Source organism: Arvicanthis niloticus, chromosome 1 (genome assembly GCF_011762505.2).
Source record: "Arvicanthis niloticus isolate mArvNil1 chromosome 1, mArvNil1.pat.X, whole genome shotgun sequence".
Classification (NCBI taxonomy): Eukaryota; Metazoa; Chordata; class Mammalia; order Rodentia; family Muridae; genus Arvicanthis; species Arvicanthis niloticus.
In genome coordinates, this window is record NC_047658.1 from 71,237,887 (window position 1) to 71,252,563 (window position 14,677).

General features: G+C 53.0%; 1 protein-coding gene across 2 annotated transcripts; it reads right to left on the reverse strand.

The window, feature by feature from the left end:
* Nucleotides 1-78: 78 nt before the first annotated feature.
* Inppl1 (inositol polyphosphate phosphatase like 1) lies at nucleotides 79-14,424 on the reverse strand. 2 transcript variants are annotated; one of them, XM_034502377.2, is made up of 29 exons: nucleotides 14,267-14,424; nucleotides 13,153-13,545; nucleotides 10,476-10,539; nucleotides 10,237-10,387; nucleotides 9,621-9,741; nucleotides 9,247-9,387; nucleotides 8,995-9,088; nucleotides 8,802-8,891; nucleotides 8,594-8,692; nucleotides 8,345-8,495; nucleotides 8,150-8,256; nucleotides 7,753-7,855; nucleotides 7,457-7,653; nucleotides 6,835-6,952; nucleotides 6,366-6,462; nucleotides 5,948-6,086; nucleotides 5,743-5,842; nucleotides 5,555-5,643; nucleotides 5,202-5,283; nucleotides 4,984-5,073; nucleotides 4,440-4,553; nucleotides 4,251-4,339; nucleotides 3,731-3,818; nucleotides 3,483-3,638; nucleotides 3,161-3,239; nucleotides 2,932-3,072; nucleotides 1,439-2,105; nucleotides 1,060-1,193; nucleotides 79-950 (listed from the first exon to the last, which is right to left on the reverse strand). In XM_034502377.2, exons 2-29 carry the CDS (start codon nucleotides 13,332-13,334, stop codon nucleotides 860-862), a joined length of 3,774 nt encoding a protein of 1,257 aa, XP_034358268.1. In that variant the 5' UTR covers nucleotides 13,335-13,545; nucleotides 14,267-14,424; the 3' UTR covers nucleotides 79-859. The 2 variants fall into 2 exon arrangements, with proteins under 2 accessions (XP_034358268.1, XP_076795117.1); XM_076939002.1 differs by lacking the exons at nucleotides 1,060-1,193; nucleotides 14,267-14,424 and having other exon boundaries at nucleotides 808-950; nucleotides 13,153-13,482.
* Nucleotides 14,425-14,677: the final 253 nt, after the last annotated feature.

The window sequence follows — 14,677 nt, forward strand, 5'->3', positions numbered from 1 at the left end:
GAGTCACCTCCCATCCCTAGCCAGTATGGCGCAGAGGTTAGACACTAGAGTGGAAGAGCTGTCGGGAACGGAACAAAGTGGTTTTCCTTTTCCTTTATTTTTTTCTTTGAAAAACGTGTAATTTATTAAGGTGATTTTGCTCAATCCAAATAAAACTTAATTTATTGAAGACATCAAGCCGGCATCCTTTCTGAGTGCCCAAGACGGGATAAACTGCAGAAGCACTGTCCTCTGGTGCGGTGGCAACCCGAGAGCCTCCCTCCCTCTATCCGCTGGCTGCCACGCATTCCCTGGGCAAGGGTGCAAGGGCGCTTCTTCGAACCAGAGGAACAGCCAGAACTAGGCAAATTGGCATTTTATGGCCGAGGTCCTGCCCCACCCCAATATAATTAATATGCCCTCCCTTCCCAAAACCCACACAGAAAAACTTAAATAAATCCAGCCCAGTCCTGGGCTCTTCCTTCATTTCCGGACGGACGGATGTCCCCAGAGTAGGAGTTACAAGGAACTCTTCCCCTGTGGTTCAGGCCGGAGGGAGGGAGGGAGGGCGGTGGAAACATGAGTGTGAGGACTCGGACGTGCCCATCCAAACTCCACGCACAACCCTGAGGCAAGGAGCTGTCTGCACCAGATTAACCACCGTGCTTCACAATTACCACAGGCTACTAAACCCCCGACCCTGGGCCTAAAAGCTAGGCGGGGAGCACGCTGTTCTAACTAGGACGTCCCAAACAATTGGGCAGTAGGGAACTCTGAATCCCAATAAATAGACAGAGATGCACTGCCACACCCCTCAGAACTTTCAACCCTGGTTGTACGTGCCCTTCCAGCTCTGCTTTTACAATTTGGCAGCATCTCTTCATTTGCTGAGCTGCAGGGTGTCCAGAAGAAGGCGCTTGTGAGCAGGATCCTGCACCCCAGCTTCCTCTAAGTCTTCCTCAGTGATGTCACTGCAGGAATAAGAGAGGCTGGGAGATGGGCTAGGAGGTCCTAAAGGGCTCACAACTCCACCCTTGAGGCCACATACCCCGCCCTATCCACCTCCAGCCCCGCCCCCACCTGAGAAACTCCAGGTCGTCCCAGCCATTGTGCACCAGGCCCTCCTCATAGCGTTCCAAGCCGATGGCCCGCAGCCAGGCACCCATGCCCGCCTCTCCCAGCCCGCTGGCCCGCCCGCCCTGCGGGCACGGAGCCTAAGGGAATAGGGCATGTTAGCGGGGAGAACTAAGGGCTCCTAACAGAAACACATGCAAACAGCGGCATTCTACCCATGCTCTGAGAGAAAAGGAGGCAAGGAATGGAGCTGATTCATGTGTCCCCAAAAGACCCATTATCCAGCTACAAGCAAAGGGGGCTGTAGACACCAGTGAGTACTGAGTGGAAGAATAAGGGAATACCTATCAGGTACACATATCTAGCTGGCTCTGCTCTAACACACCTCCTCTGCCAGGTCTTCTTGGATGCTCTCCCGGATGCGGGGTGGAGGGAAGCTGAGGGGCCGGCCGTAGTCCGAGGGCCCTCGGGGAGGCTGCAATTCCAAGGGGTTGGGGAGGAGTGCTGAGCGTCCAGGCCCGGGAGCATAATCTACCTCACTGAGTGTTTTGGCCATCTGCAGTACTGAGCAAGACCGGTCATCCCCACTTGCAACCTCTCCCAAAAAAGTACTGGCAGATGTGGTGCCTGGTGGTAGTGGTGGTCTTGGATGGGCCTTGGGAGGTGGTGGGCCACGGGCTTCACCCCCACTTCGGCCCCTGACCACTGGCATTGACAAAGGATCCAGGTTAGGGGGCAGGAAGATGGCTGAGTCTGGCAGTGGTGGAGGTGGGAAATCTGGAGGAGGCAATGTACCCCCAGAGTCCTCATCTGACGAGCTTCCCTCTCCCACACGAGGGGTCCGGTGACGCCCAAGCTGAGGAGCAGGCACTGTGATGGCCACTTTGTTCTTAGTGGCAGGTGGGAGAGGGGCCCTAGCAAGTGAGGGTGGCTCCAGGGGCAGCAGCTGATGTGGGACCCCTTCAAGGACGTAGTAGGCAGGGTTATTGAAGCTGTTCTTGGGTGGAGGGGCTGCTACTCCTTCCTGCTCAGGTGTCCCCTCTGACTTCGACCTGGTTGAGGAGCAAGAAAACCAAGGTAAAGGACCCAAAGTAAAGGCAGTGGGTGTAGAAGCCCTACTCAGGCTTGGGTTCCCACTAGACAGGCCCTCACGATTTAGCCCAGGCTAACCTCAAACTCTCAATCCTCTTGCCTTAGTCTTGCTTAGTCTTAATGTTGGCAAAGTGGTGTCTGTCAGGATACTCAGGCCCAGGACATTGCTGTATGGGAGTAAGTTTCCTGGCCCATTAGATTTGGGGAACTTATGAAACAAACATTTAAATTTCTTTCTTGCCCACACTCTTGGAACTGTTGCAAATGCTTATGTACATAATACATAACTACGGGCATCTAGAAAGAACAAACTACAGAGCAAGTCCAGAGAGAAACCCTGTCCTGGAAAGAAAAAGAATAATCTAGCAAGAAGCATTTCTCAAATTTTGGGCCATGAACCCATTTCCACCAGGGCCTTTTGTTAGGTACAGCCTCATAAGATGGATCCTGAGAAATCTCAGGGTGAACCTGGGCTGCCTTCAAATAACCTCACACTGTGTCCATTTTTGTTGTTGTTTGTGTTTGTTTGGTTGTTTTGGTTGTTAGGTTCAGTTGTAGCTAAGGGACTGTGAACATCTCCTCCTCTGGCTCCATCTCCCAATTATGAGATTTACAGACCTTGGCTCCTTGCCCCAGCTTCAGGACCAATGTCTATATCCATTTTTAAAAGGCATAGTTGAAAGAAAAGACTAATTGGGTTCCCTTTGACTCAGAGGTCAGAGTACTCAGCCCTGACAGCCAGGCATAGTAATGGAAACTCAGGAGATAGCAGGTTTCTCCTTTCACCTGGGGTTCAAGGGCTCCTCCCTAGGAACTGCCCGAGGTGGGGCTGGGGGCCTGCCAGTCGGTGGTGGCTTTTCAGGCTCTTCAAACAACTTGGACAGTGGACAGGAGGCCTCTGTGGAAGATGGCTTGCGGCTCCCAGATCTGAGAGTTCAGAACAGAGGAAAGATGATGTGGGGCAGATCAGGGGCTCCCAAATGCTCCCTCCCATAAGAACACAGACCTAGCTCACCTGTGCTCCTGGCTGCCTCGAGACACTGAAGGAACCTTGCTTTTGGCTCCTGTATCATCCTTATCAATGCTAATCCATTCTGGGGAAACACAGAGAAGGGAAACAGAGAGGACTTGGGGTCATGAATCTCGGGGATCTTAATGGGCACTGGGAATATCTAGTCCCTAGCTATTCTTCAATGTAGACCCACTCAGTCAAGGCTGCAGAGCTTTCCAGTACCACAGGATTCCAACACACTGCCACCCTGGGTCTACTCCTCCTACACCTGCCCCACACCACCCATCGCATGCCCCACCCACACCCTGCCCAATGGAACCCCCACCATAGAGCCGCTCACGGGTGCCCAGGCGCTCTGTGGGCACCCGCACCTTCATGGAGCCACGGATGTTGCCTGTCTCCTCTCCGCGGTGGGACAGGAAGGTCAGGAACTGCTGGGCCGTGCTGCCAATCATGGATTTGAGTGCAACCACACACTCCCCTAAGGAGTAGAGGCAACAGACCAGCAAACTGTCAGACCTTTCTAGGGAGCTACCTGGTTTCTCGTACCCCCGGGCACTTATTGTCCCTCACCGTATGATTCGTAGCCATCCATGGACTTGACTGTGAGCAGGAGATGCTGATCCTGCAGGTACTCAATGTCAGCCAGAATTGGCTTGAGCTGAGGAACAGAGAGGCCTAGTGAGGAACAATTCCCTAGATGTTCCACCTCCCCCTTCCCATAGCAGTCCCAGCCCCACTCACTCCTTGCCATGTTTTGAACATGGCTTGTCCATGTTCACTCTTAAGGACACAGGCCTGCATGGCCTTTCAAAGCATTTAACACCACTACAATTAATTTTCTGTGCCCTCAGTGGACAATATTAGACATGTACCAAAGGTTCTGGAAGCACTTATTAAACAAATGGATAAGCAAACCAAACCCTGGCTCCACAGCGTCCAAAGATACACCTTTCTTTATCCGTGTGTGCAAAAGCATACACTGGCATCCCCTCTAGCCTCACCCTTTTCCCAAGGAGCCCCTTGGTGTGCTCTGTCTCTTGCTCTTTGTAATCCCTTCATCTACAAGTGTGGGCCCAGGCTATAGCCTCACCGTAGGCAGCTGGCGGGAGGACCACTGCACCTTGAGGAAATTGATGTTATCGCTGCTCTGAGCATCATTCTCGAAGCTCTTCTTATACTCTGGGGTGAAGCGGGAGGGCATGACTAGGGCTGACCACTCTAGGCAGCCTTTGACATCCCACGCTTTCGTGGCCCACAGCCAGCAACGGCCCCCTCTGACCTTCCAAGCAGGTAGAATAGAACTCAATGAAGAACTTGGTACGGCTGGCTGTCTTCACGATGGCTTCGATGTTCTCAAACTCAATGTAGGCCTGGTCTGAGGTCTTAGAGAGACCTAAGGATTATAGGCAAGAGTCAGGATGCTGACACTTAGGACAGAAAAATGAGGGGTCCTAGCAGATCTGAAGGTAAGGCAAAAAGGAATCTCCCAAACTTAAACTTATAGCAAGACCTACAAATCCAACCAGAAAGACATGCAGAAAGACATGCCAAGCGTGGAAGGTTCATGTCAGAGGACATGGGAACCAGAGTGTCTCTAGGCTTGTCATGCCAACACCAGGCATACTCAAGGCACATGTGTGACAGCTACAAACAAACCAGTATGTCATTCATCTGATGATGACTGAGGCTCAAACAGCCTCACATATCAAAAGGTTCAGAAACACCACACACACATACACCTATGTGTGGTCAGTCAAACCCATCACTACTCCACTAGGCCCCTGTCTATGCCCTCCCACACATCTTTATATGAGAACAGGTACCTTTCTTGGAGATAAACTGGGAAGTAACTCCAACCTCAAATGTCCCAAACACAGGAGAATGGTCACTGGTAACAATGTCATCAGTGCAACCTATTTAGGGGACAGAAACAAGGGCTCAAGAGAACTATCTCTGCTCTCTGCCCCAACTTCCCAAAGAAAGGCTGAGACAGAATAGTAACCACCCAGAGTCTCCCATCATCCTGTCACAAGACGCTGACCATAGGAATTGCAGATGATGTGGGTTTCAGGATAGGATTTCCATAGAATCCGGTCACACCATGAAGGCACATTGGTCCGGACCTGTGAAGGGAATGGCAATGGAGTCAACCCTATCAGCTAGGGATCTTGAAATGGGTCCCACCCAGGACTGATGAAACCCTACTCTTCTTTTATTACTGGACCCAGCACCTGCCTTTTCCTTGGATTCCCATAATACCCTACATCACTTTCAAAGGCTTCCGGGGAAGCCACATGAGCTTGAGGAGTAAACGCAGAAACCTGAATCCTTGATGTCTCACAGCTAACTCCCTGAAACCTGAGGGATGTTCCCAAGTCTGTATTTTTCACTCACCCCAGTTGGCTTCTGCTTGTGCCAAGCATATGTGTCCCGGGAACCCCGCTCATAGCGGTAAGTGGGTGGGAAAGATATCTCCTCCTCACCTAAAGAAAACAGAAGGCATGTGAAGTCCACAGCGCCAAAGACCCAGGCATTCTCCACACCCCAGGACCATCAGGGAACACTGCCAGGCCCACACTCACTAAATCGAAGGAAGACCTTATGCTTCTCCCGCTCCAGGTTGAGTTGGTCCACCCTGAGCAGGGGTTCAAACTCTCTCCTACTAATGTAGTTCAGGATCTCCTGGGGCGCAGACGCAAACACCAGAGGCTCGCCTCGTGAGAAGGGCCATACAAACCTCCCTCCCAATGCCCTCCTTTACAGCCACCCACCAGGCCCTGCTGGCACCTGGATATCCATGTCTAAGCGGTAGTTAAGGTCCCCAAACCAGAAGAGATGTGTGAACCGCAAAGAGATGTCAAAGGCACTGAGCTGCCGATCACCCAACGAGAGCAGGCGCAGAATGTCCAGATAATTCTGGTTCCGCCTATAGTGGAGGAGCCAGGGCAGATCTCCAGGGTCAGCAAGGAGGGACAGTATAAAGGTAAGGCTTTGGGGTCAAGGATGGGGCAGGGATGAGGGTCCCTACAAATGGAGGAAGCAGGAAGGGACAAGGCCATGGTCAGGCATAGGCAAGAGGAGTCCTGAGACAATGGGGGTCTCTGGGGATAGGAATATATGAAGTCAAGCCCTGGGCTATGGGGAAAGGGAGAGGTCTCAGGAGAATGGAGAGTAAGAAAGGGGACACAAAAATGGTGCCTCTCACCGAGTAGTCTTTTCATTCCCTGAGGTGAGATGACAATTCACAAAGCCAAATGAGGTGCCATTGAACATGAAGGAAACACCCACAGCTCCCTTGTTCCCTACCAGAGAAAATGAGAGGAAGGCTGAAGAGGGGTCACCTAAAGAGGGGTTCCAGCTGTCCTTCATCCCTCTAAGCAGCACAGTCAGCGCTTTCCTTCCTCTAGAACACACACATACAGAACATTATACAGAGAACATGCACACGCACACATACACATGCACACGTGCACACACACGTGCACACATACACACACACCTCTTCCCTAGTGATCTTTCTTGACACTGGAAGAGATTTAGAATGAGAACATACAAAATTCAAAGTACCCTGTTTATGAAAAAACTGAACCACACAAAGTGGGGGACCCTGGAGAGGAGGCAGGGGCATGAACAGAAGCACTTTTCACCCTCAGGAGCCCACCTGCCCTGCTCACCCAGGGTGTTGGCAATACCAGTCTTCACACTGGACGTACTGACGTGGCTGATGCGGTTCTCATGTTCTGGTTTGACCAACACAGCCACCTTGATGTTCCACAGTGACTGCATAGCAATCTATGGAGAGAGTATGAGGTCAACCTTGCCCCAGGCCAAGGTAACAGCCTACATTCCCCACGCCTTTCAACTACACTGTCTTTTCAGTCATGGGCAAGGAGGGCTTGCTATCCCTTTCTAGAGTAAACAGAAGAGCATCCTCTCCTGTGACAGGAATAACTCATGAAATTCAAGTTCAGTCTCCCCAAGGAAACATCAGGTCTTAGAGAAAAAGCCATGAGAACAATACATCCCAGGGCCATCATGAAGTCAAGCAGAAAACACAAGGTCTGTGACAATAAAGGACCAGGAAGGCTAGAGAAGTGGCTTAGAGGTTAAAAGCACTGGCTGCCCTTCCAGGGGTCCTGAGTTCAATTCTCAGCAACCACATGGTGGCTCACAACCATCTATAATGAGATCTGGTGCCCTCTTTAGGCATTCAAGCATACATGCAGGTAGAACACTGTATACATAATAAATCTTAAAAAAAAAAAGGGGGGGGACCAGGCACAATAACCCCCTCACCGGACGGTAATCCAGATCTGTAAGCTCCTTGAGGCCCCCACGTAGCAGATCCAGCCACTCTCTGTCACCCACTGAGTTCTCCTGAGTCCCAAAGACATAGATATCGTGGGGTATAGTCACTGTGACCTCATCCAGGGCCTTCCCCAGTCCCTTTGATGTGAACCAAGATGTCACGTTTTTTGGTGGTGGTACACTTCCTGAAGGTGGAGGGGAGGCAGCAGGAATCAGAGGTGTGGGTCATGCCCCTATCCCAGGGCTAGCCTCCTCTCCCACCATAACTCCAGCCTGGGCCTGACCCATATTCCAGGTGCCTATGAAGACAGAGATCATGTCGGGCTCATCCTGCTTGGAATGCTTGTTCTTCATGAGCTGCAGAAGCTGGCAGAAGGCTTCTCGCTTCTAGTGAGGGTTGGGGGGAGAACAGGGCACACAGTAGCCAGTCAGGGACAGTAGGCACCCGGCAATTCCACCCTTCCACAGGGATATCCTGCTTTGTGGCAGGCATTATGAAAGAAGGGTAGGGTCTTCCCTGAGGTTCCCCACTGCACACACAGTATGAAAGCACTAAAAGGTGCTATCTACCACCAATACAGCTCCTGCCAACAACAACAGGCCTGCACTTCATATTCCAGTAGAAAATATCCTAAGGAGACTTCAGTAGCCCCCAATACCCTGGCAGAGGCAGCAACTCACCCGGGCACTGACAAAGATGAAGTCCTTGCGCTGGGTCCGATCTTTCTCCTTTTCAAACACAACACCCAGCTTGTTTTGCACACGCTGGGATTTAATGAGCTGCCGGACTAGGGGAAGGAAAGAGTCACCCAAACCTGTGCTATCAGACTGAGGGCCTTGCCCTGCCCACTTCTCCCAACCCTGGCCCTAGCTCACTCCGGTCATGTGTGAAGGTTGTCCAGTCCTCCTGGGAGTCACGCTGTCTCCTCAGCAGTACCAGCCTCCCACTTTCCACATCCACACTCAGCGTGAACTTCTGGGACTTCCCAATCTTGGTCAGGTCACCCAGTGTCACATCCAGCTTCACCTGTAAGCCAGGAGTGGAAAGGCTGCTGACCTTAGATAGGCGGAACCCTCTTTACCTCCAGCCACCTTATGCCCTGTGAGGCCCCACCTGTCATGTACCTCAAAGGCCTGCACAGGAATGGTTTTGGCCTTTCGTGTGGAAGGCTGCAATGGAGCCGGAGGTGCTGTGGAGCTCATGTCCTGCAGTGCCTTTAGGGCCTAGAGAGATCAGGGAAAAGGTGAGGACCTCATGAGGGATGTGACAGGGAGGGGCACCTCGGATGCTGGGATAAGTCACTGCAGGGCATGTAAGGGCAGATCCGTTCACCTTCTTCTGGATGCCTGACAGGAAGTCCTTTAGCACAGATAGCTTCAGCACAAGGCTCTCTAGCTCTTGCTCTCCAGTCTGTGGTAAGCTCTGCCAGCAAGAAATAAGAGTGGTACACAAGGTTCCTAAGCAGAAGCCCCCCACACAGCTCCAAGGTATGTCCCACCTCCTGGAGGCCTCCCTACAATCCCACCTGCTGCTGCAAAAGGCGGGTCACCATGGGCGAGCTCTGCTGGTCAAACACCTTTGACAAGATCTCCAGGCCTGACAGGACCTTGTCCACCTCGCTAAGGGAGACAGTGGGTTCAGATGGCACAGAGTGTGGCACTGCCACCTTCAGCATATAGGAACAGGGTACAGTGCAGGAAGTCAGGACACAGTGGATAGCCTACTGTTCAAGATCTGATACCTAAATGTGGCCCATGGGCTCAGCCATCCCTAGTACCTGTGTAGCCTTCGGCATGAGGTGACAAGGGTTCGGGTGAGATGGGGCAAGTTGCTGGCTCCGCCTCGTACAGCCTCCAGGTCCAGCCCGTAGCTGCCCTTCAGATACTCATGTGACACAGTGCTGAGTCCATTAGGAGTGCTTCCAGGAGAGATGAAGAATCAGGGGAGGCTCTGCTGACTGTCAAAGCACCCTACTCTACCCAGTACATCAAGTACTGGAGGCAAGTAGAGTAGAGTATGCCAGAGTATCTCTCTGTGGGGCTGATTCGGGGTGGGGTCCCTGGGAGGGGGGGCTTAGATGATTAGTCATACGGGAAGCAATTCTCAGAGAAGGAACTTCCTGCTCAGCAGAAGAGGCTGGGAGGGTCTCACCTCTCAGCTGCTGGAGTCGTGGAAGTCTCGGGAGTTGGCAGGGGGCTGCTGGGCCCCACAGGGGCAGTAATGCTGGTAGAGCCGGAGCGCGGGGGGAGAGGGGGCTTCTCGTCCTCCACATCTGTGGATAAGAAACAGTGGAACAGCAGTTTGAACTGTGTTATGTGACAGGGATATGCCATGGCCACCAGAGACTTCCCAGCAAAGAGGGTATAGAGTGGGGCATCATGGTTAGAAGAAAATAGAACTTGAGGGCAGGTAGGCCTGGCAAGAGGGGAAGGAGTCAAGGGATTAGAAAGGAAGAAATTTTCTTTTCCTCTTTGCGTATGTATATATATTCTGTGTGTGTGTGTGTGTGTGTGTGTGTGTGTGTGTGTGTGTGTCTGTCTGTCTGTCTAGGCTCAAGACTGATAACTCCACCATACTTTTCCTGATTTATATATTGAGGGATTCCCTACTCAAGGAATCCACCACACCTACCCAGCTTTTAGGTGGGTTCTGACGATCTGACCTCCACTCTGGTGCTGGCACTCAGTACTAGTAGGTGCTCTACCCACTGAACCATCTTCCCAGCCCAAGGAAGGGATTTTTTTCATGCTTATAAGATGAGCAATACCTGAGGCATCTCGGTCATCTGGTGGGTCTGGCTCTCTCTCCCCCTCTACAGGCAGCAGCAGAGCACAAACAAGACCCTGATTGGGCTGGGCATACAGGCCTATAAGCTCACCCAGGGTCTGGAAGCGGCGCACAGGAACACCCTGTGAGGTCTGAACCAACAAGAATGGGAGAGTCAGTCAGCACGTCGCCAAGCCTGAGGCTAAACCAAAATTAGAAGTCACAGGTCTGAGCTCCTACCTGCACAGCCAGGAAATCCTCTCCATCAGGCAGAATGCGGTATGTGTGCACATGCTTTTGATACCTAGTGGCAAAGAAGGGACCAGAACCTGTCACCCGTAGGCTTGAGTCTGAATGCCAGCACTTTCTTCTTCCTACTTATTCCTGCTACCAGGCTCTACCACAGGCTCCTCATCTTGGATTCTCTAAAACCACTTGTCCAGGCTGTACAGGGTTAATGATGGGGCCAGTCAACTTCCACCCTCTCAGTATTGCCAACAAGAACAGAAATAACCAGGCCCCTCTCCCCAGTCCAAGACCTACAGAGACTCTACACCCACCTACTACTGGGCCTCGGAAGCAACAGGCAGCTCTTTTGTGGCCTCTACAGCTGTCTAAACAGCCCCTCTGGGCTGTGGTACCAGCCTGGGCCCCCGCCAGAGTAAAAGTCCTCAGAAGCCTGGTTAGCTCCTATTTGCATGCATGGGCAATGTGCTAACACATGCCTGAGACTCTGTCTGTGTTTATGTTGGTGTCTCACTCCATTGGAGTTGGGTGTGTCAGGGGCATTTTTACAGTGGATTGTTGGGGGGGGGGGGGCTTTGCTTTCTCTCCTCAAGCATCAGGAAACTGGAATGACCCAAAGGGGATCCCTATGGGAGACTCAGTCTCTAGGAACCCCAAGCCAAAAGGGGTGCTGACAGATGGCAGCAGCAGCTGAGCAGGTGACAGCTGAGCCAGACACATACTAAGTGGGGGATGGAAGGCTCCCTTGGCCTCCACACCTCAAATAGGCACTGTGGTCTCTGTCTATGCTGGGCAGAAGTGGGTGTTGGCTTCAGAGAGGACCAAACACCACAAGGTCATTTTCTCCCTAGAGCTAGCCCTACCTTACTCAGGGTACATTACTTTGTGGTATCTGGATCTGTATTTATGACAACAAGAACATCCCAGTAACCAAACCCTAACTGTGTTATGCATTCCACATAGCTCTTTTCATAGTCACATTGTATATCACTTACATTAATATTTCCATTCTCCAGGTGAGAAAACTGGGGCTCAGAAAGGAAAAAAAGATTTATTTGCCCAAGGTCACAGAACAAATAAAAGGTAGGGTTGACTGGTATCTAATACCAGAGGAGAAGCCAGTTTGTCTGTCAGGGCAGGTGTGTGTCTTGAATGTTCTTTGTGTACATGTGATGTGTATATAGGTAAGCATGTGTTTGGGAAACCTAAGAAACCACCCACTTCTGATCCCTTCTGCCAGGCTCCTGAGAGCTGAAATCTGCTTCCCTATAAACACAGACACACACAGAGACACACAGACACACACACAGAGAGACAGACACACAGACACACAAAGACACACAGACACACAGACACACACACACACACACACACACACACACACACACACACACACACGATCCCCACGATCCTGACAATGGAACCAGGATCTCTCTTCACTGAGACAATAGTTCCTTACCCAGAGAAGGCCTCAGCTGTCCCCCTCCCACTCAGACAGCTGATCCAGCACCTGCTGCTGTCCCCTCCCTAATTAAGGGATCTGTTTAGAGGTAGCTAGGAGGCAGAAGTCTTAGGATTTTCATGGACATAAGATGTCTGGCTTTAGTCTCTCTACACTAGGTGGGCCTTGGACTTGTTGCAGAAGCTGAGGTTCACAGGACCCTTCACTCAGCAGGTCAACTGTCTAGGCCCGAGTTCTCAATGTATACACTACTAGCCTTTGGAACCCTCAAATCCTTTGTCATCTTAGGTATCGTCAAATATGTAGCAATATCTTTGGCTTCTATCCACCAAATGCCCACAGCCCCATCCCAAGAGTGACAATCAAAATTGCTCCCTGTAGGTTGGGTCAGTGCATTCCCAAAGATGTCAGGAAAAGAGTGGGAAAGAAGGGGGGGGAGGGGGCGCGGCAGCAGGGGGGAATGGGTTGTTTGAGAGTGTTTTCACTAAATCTAAACACAAGACCCTGATGCTTCCCACAGGGGCCCACTCAGTGTTGAACTGTTGGGCAGTGTTGAACTAGAGGTCAGAAAGAACACTACAAAACAGAAAGTACCCTACTGCCAGGGACAGCCACAGGACCAGGCCCACTCAGAAGACTGCTAAGTCCAGCTTTAGGCTCAACACTCATCCATAAACAGAGCTCAATCCAGAGCCAAGAGAGAGGCTCACTCATTGATTCATGAAATGAAGGTTCTGTCTCACACAGCTTCACCCTGTTGCCTCCCCCAAGTCTTCCTCTCAACACACACTATTCCACCCCACCCTACAATCATATATATAGCCGCAGAATTGCCCGGGTATCCAAACACTGGTCCCTCTGCCCCCTACTGCCTACCACTCAGTGCTTTAAAACGAACTGCACTCATGTTCAGGCATCCTTTCCCCCTGTGTATCTGGGACACTGAGGGAGTCTAAGCTGGTCTGCCACTGTCCGCCATCGTTTCTTCCCATCACACCCACCCTGGGCTTCAGAACTCTGGCTTCAGGCCTCAGAAAGTGCTCCAGACACAGCAGGAAGTGCTCCCCTGTATCCTTCTTCCACCCAGCGATAAAGTCAAGGTCTCTACTCCGGGTGGAGAAAGAGCTGTAGCCCCACAGCTACAGTCACCCCACTACCACGATTGCCACCACAACCAAGAAACACTCGGCATGTGCCCTTTCTACTCACAGGACGCAGAGTGCGAAGGCCCCCGCCACGCTCTCGCTGTCTCGCACCAGGAAGCTGCCATCGCGGCCCGCCCGAGCCAGCAGCTCCTCCGCAGCAGCGCGGCTCAGGTCACGGTGATACCAGGCAGGGGCCGGGCTGCCTAGCGCGCCCCCGGGACTCGGTGCCCCACACACTGAGGCCATGGCCCGCGCAGGGCTCAGCGCCGCCGATGCCTGCCGCTCCGCGCCATCCGCCCGGGGAAGCTTGGAGTCAAGGCTGGGCCCGGGCCCGAGCCCGGATCCCAGGCCTGAGGATCCACCAGCCCGAGAGAGCCCAGTAACTGGGCTCCAAGCTTGGCCGTGCCGGCCGCCTCGATCTCCGCGCAGCCGCCGCCGCCCGCAGCGCCGGCCTCAACTTGAAGAGAAAGAAAAGTTTGTTCAGAGGCGGCGGGGGAGGGGCGGGAACGGAGCTAGGAGCTGGCCGGTCCCCTCCCCCTCCACTCGGCCCAGAGCCCGGGCCGCCCCTGCCCCCAGCCTCTAGGCAAGGACGATGCTCAGACAGCCTTCCAGGACCTGCACTTCCCAAACCCCACAATTATCTTGTCCCCCACCTCAAGAAGATCCAGTTCCCCGGGTACCCGCTCCCGGACAACTTGTGAATCCGAGTTCCCGCTGCTGAATTCAACCCTTCTAAAGATTCGCAGTGAGATGACCCCTAATCCCTATTCAAATCTGATTCTACTACACATCTCTTCTACTCCGCACCCCCACAGCCTTGCGAGATCGAGGTTCGCAAAGGAAGGGTTCCAAGATAGACATCCACAACTACTACCCCCATCATCCAAAAGAACAAGTTCTCCCAAGTCCTGTACGATCAGAGCCCCTTCAGACCTGAACCCCCAAACCCGATCCCTGTCACATCCCACAAGATCCCTTCCAAAGAGATCCGATACCCCATCCCACACACACGCGCGCGCACAAGGTCCAGTATCTTCAAGCCTTTCACGCACCGGTCTCCGCAGGCCCTCCAGCCTGGCAGAGCCCTTCCCCCAACTCCGCCAAGTTGCCTGGCACCACGCCCCACACCCGCAGGCCCAGGTTTTGCAGTCCCAGACCAGGAGAACCCCCTAGACTACCTAGAAAAAAAGTTCCCTCAAGTCCCAGCGCCTCGGCTGCCGAGCGCAGGCCCCACCTCTGGGGCAACTCGGGTGACTCCTAGCCTGGGGAAGCCTCCCTGGACTCCCCACGGCCACTTAAGATGGCCATCCGCCGCCACCGCGCACCCCGCGCCTTCCGCCCCGCCTGCGCCCCGCCCCCCGGAGCCGCGGCTGCCCCGCGCCCCGCCTCGTCCGCCCGCGTCCGGGTCTCCGCCGCACGCCCGCAGAGTGACCTCGGGCCAGTCTTGGCTCTTCGGTGCGCTTGAGCCTCTTGCTTTCGATAACTGGGGTAACGTTACGAGGGCGGGCTCATTGGGGCTCTGCCTATAAAGCTCAGGGCCTGGCACGCAGCGTGCGCTCCGGGACGGCGGCTATTTTTATTATTAATTA

Excerpts from the sequence above, each read along its gene's own strand:
- Inppl1 (XM_034502377.2), bottom strand. The coding sequence starts at position 13,334 with ATGGCCTCAGTGTGTGGGGCACCGAGTCCCGGGGGCGCGCTAGGCAGC. Across the intron at positions 8,257-8,344 it reads AACCTTCACACATGACCGGA|TCCGGCAGCTCATTAAATCC; the intron begins GTGAGCTAGGGC and ends TCCTTCCCCTAG. Across the intron at positions 3,240-3,482 it reads CACCCGTGAGCGGCTCTATG|AATGGATTAGCATTGATAAG; the intron begins GTGGGGGTTCCA and ends GTGTTTCCCCAG.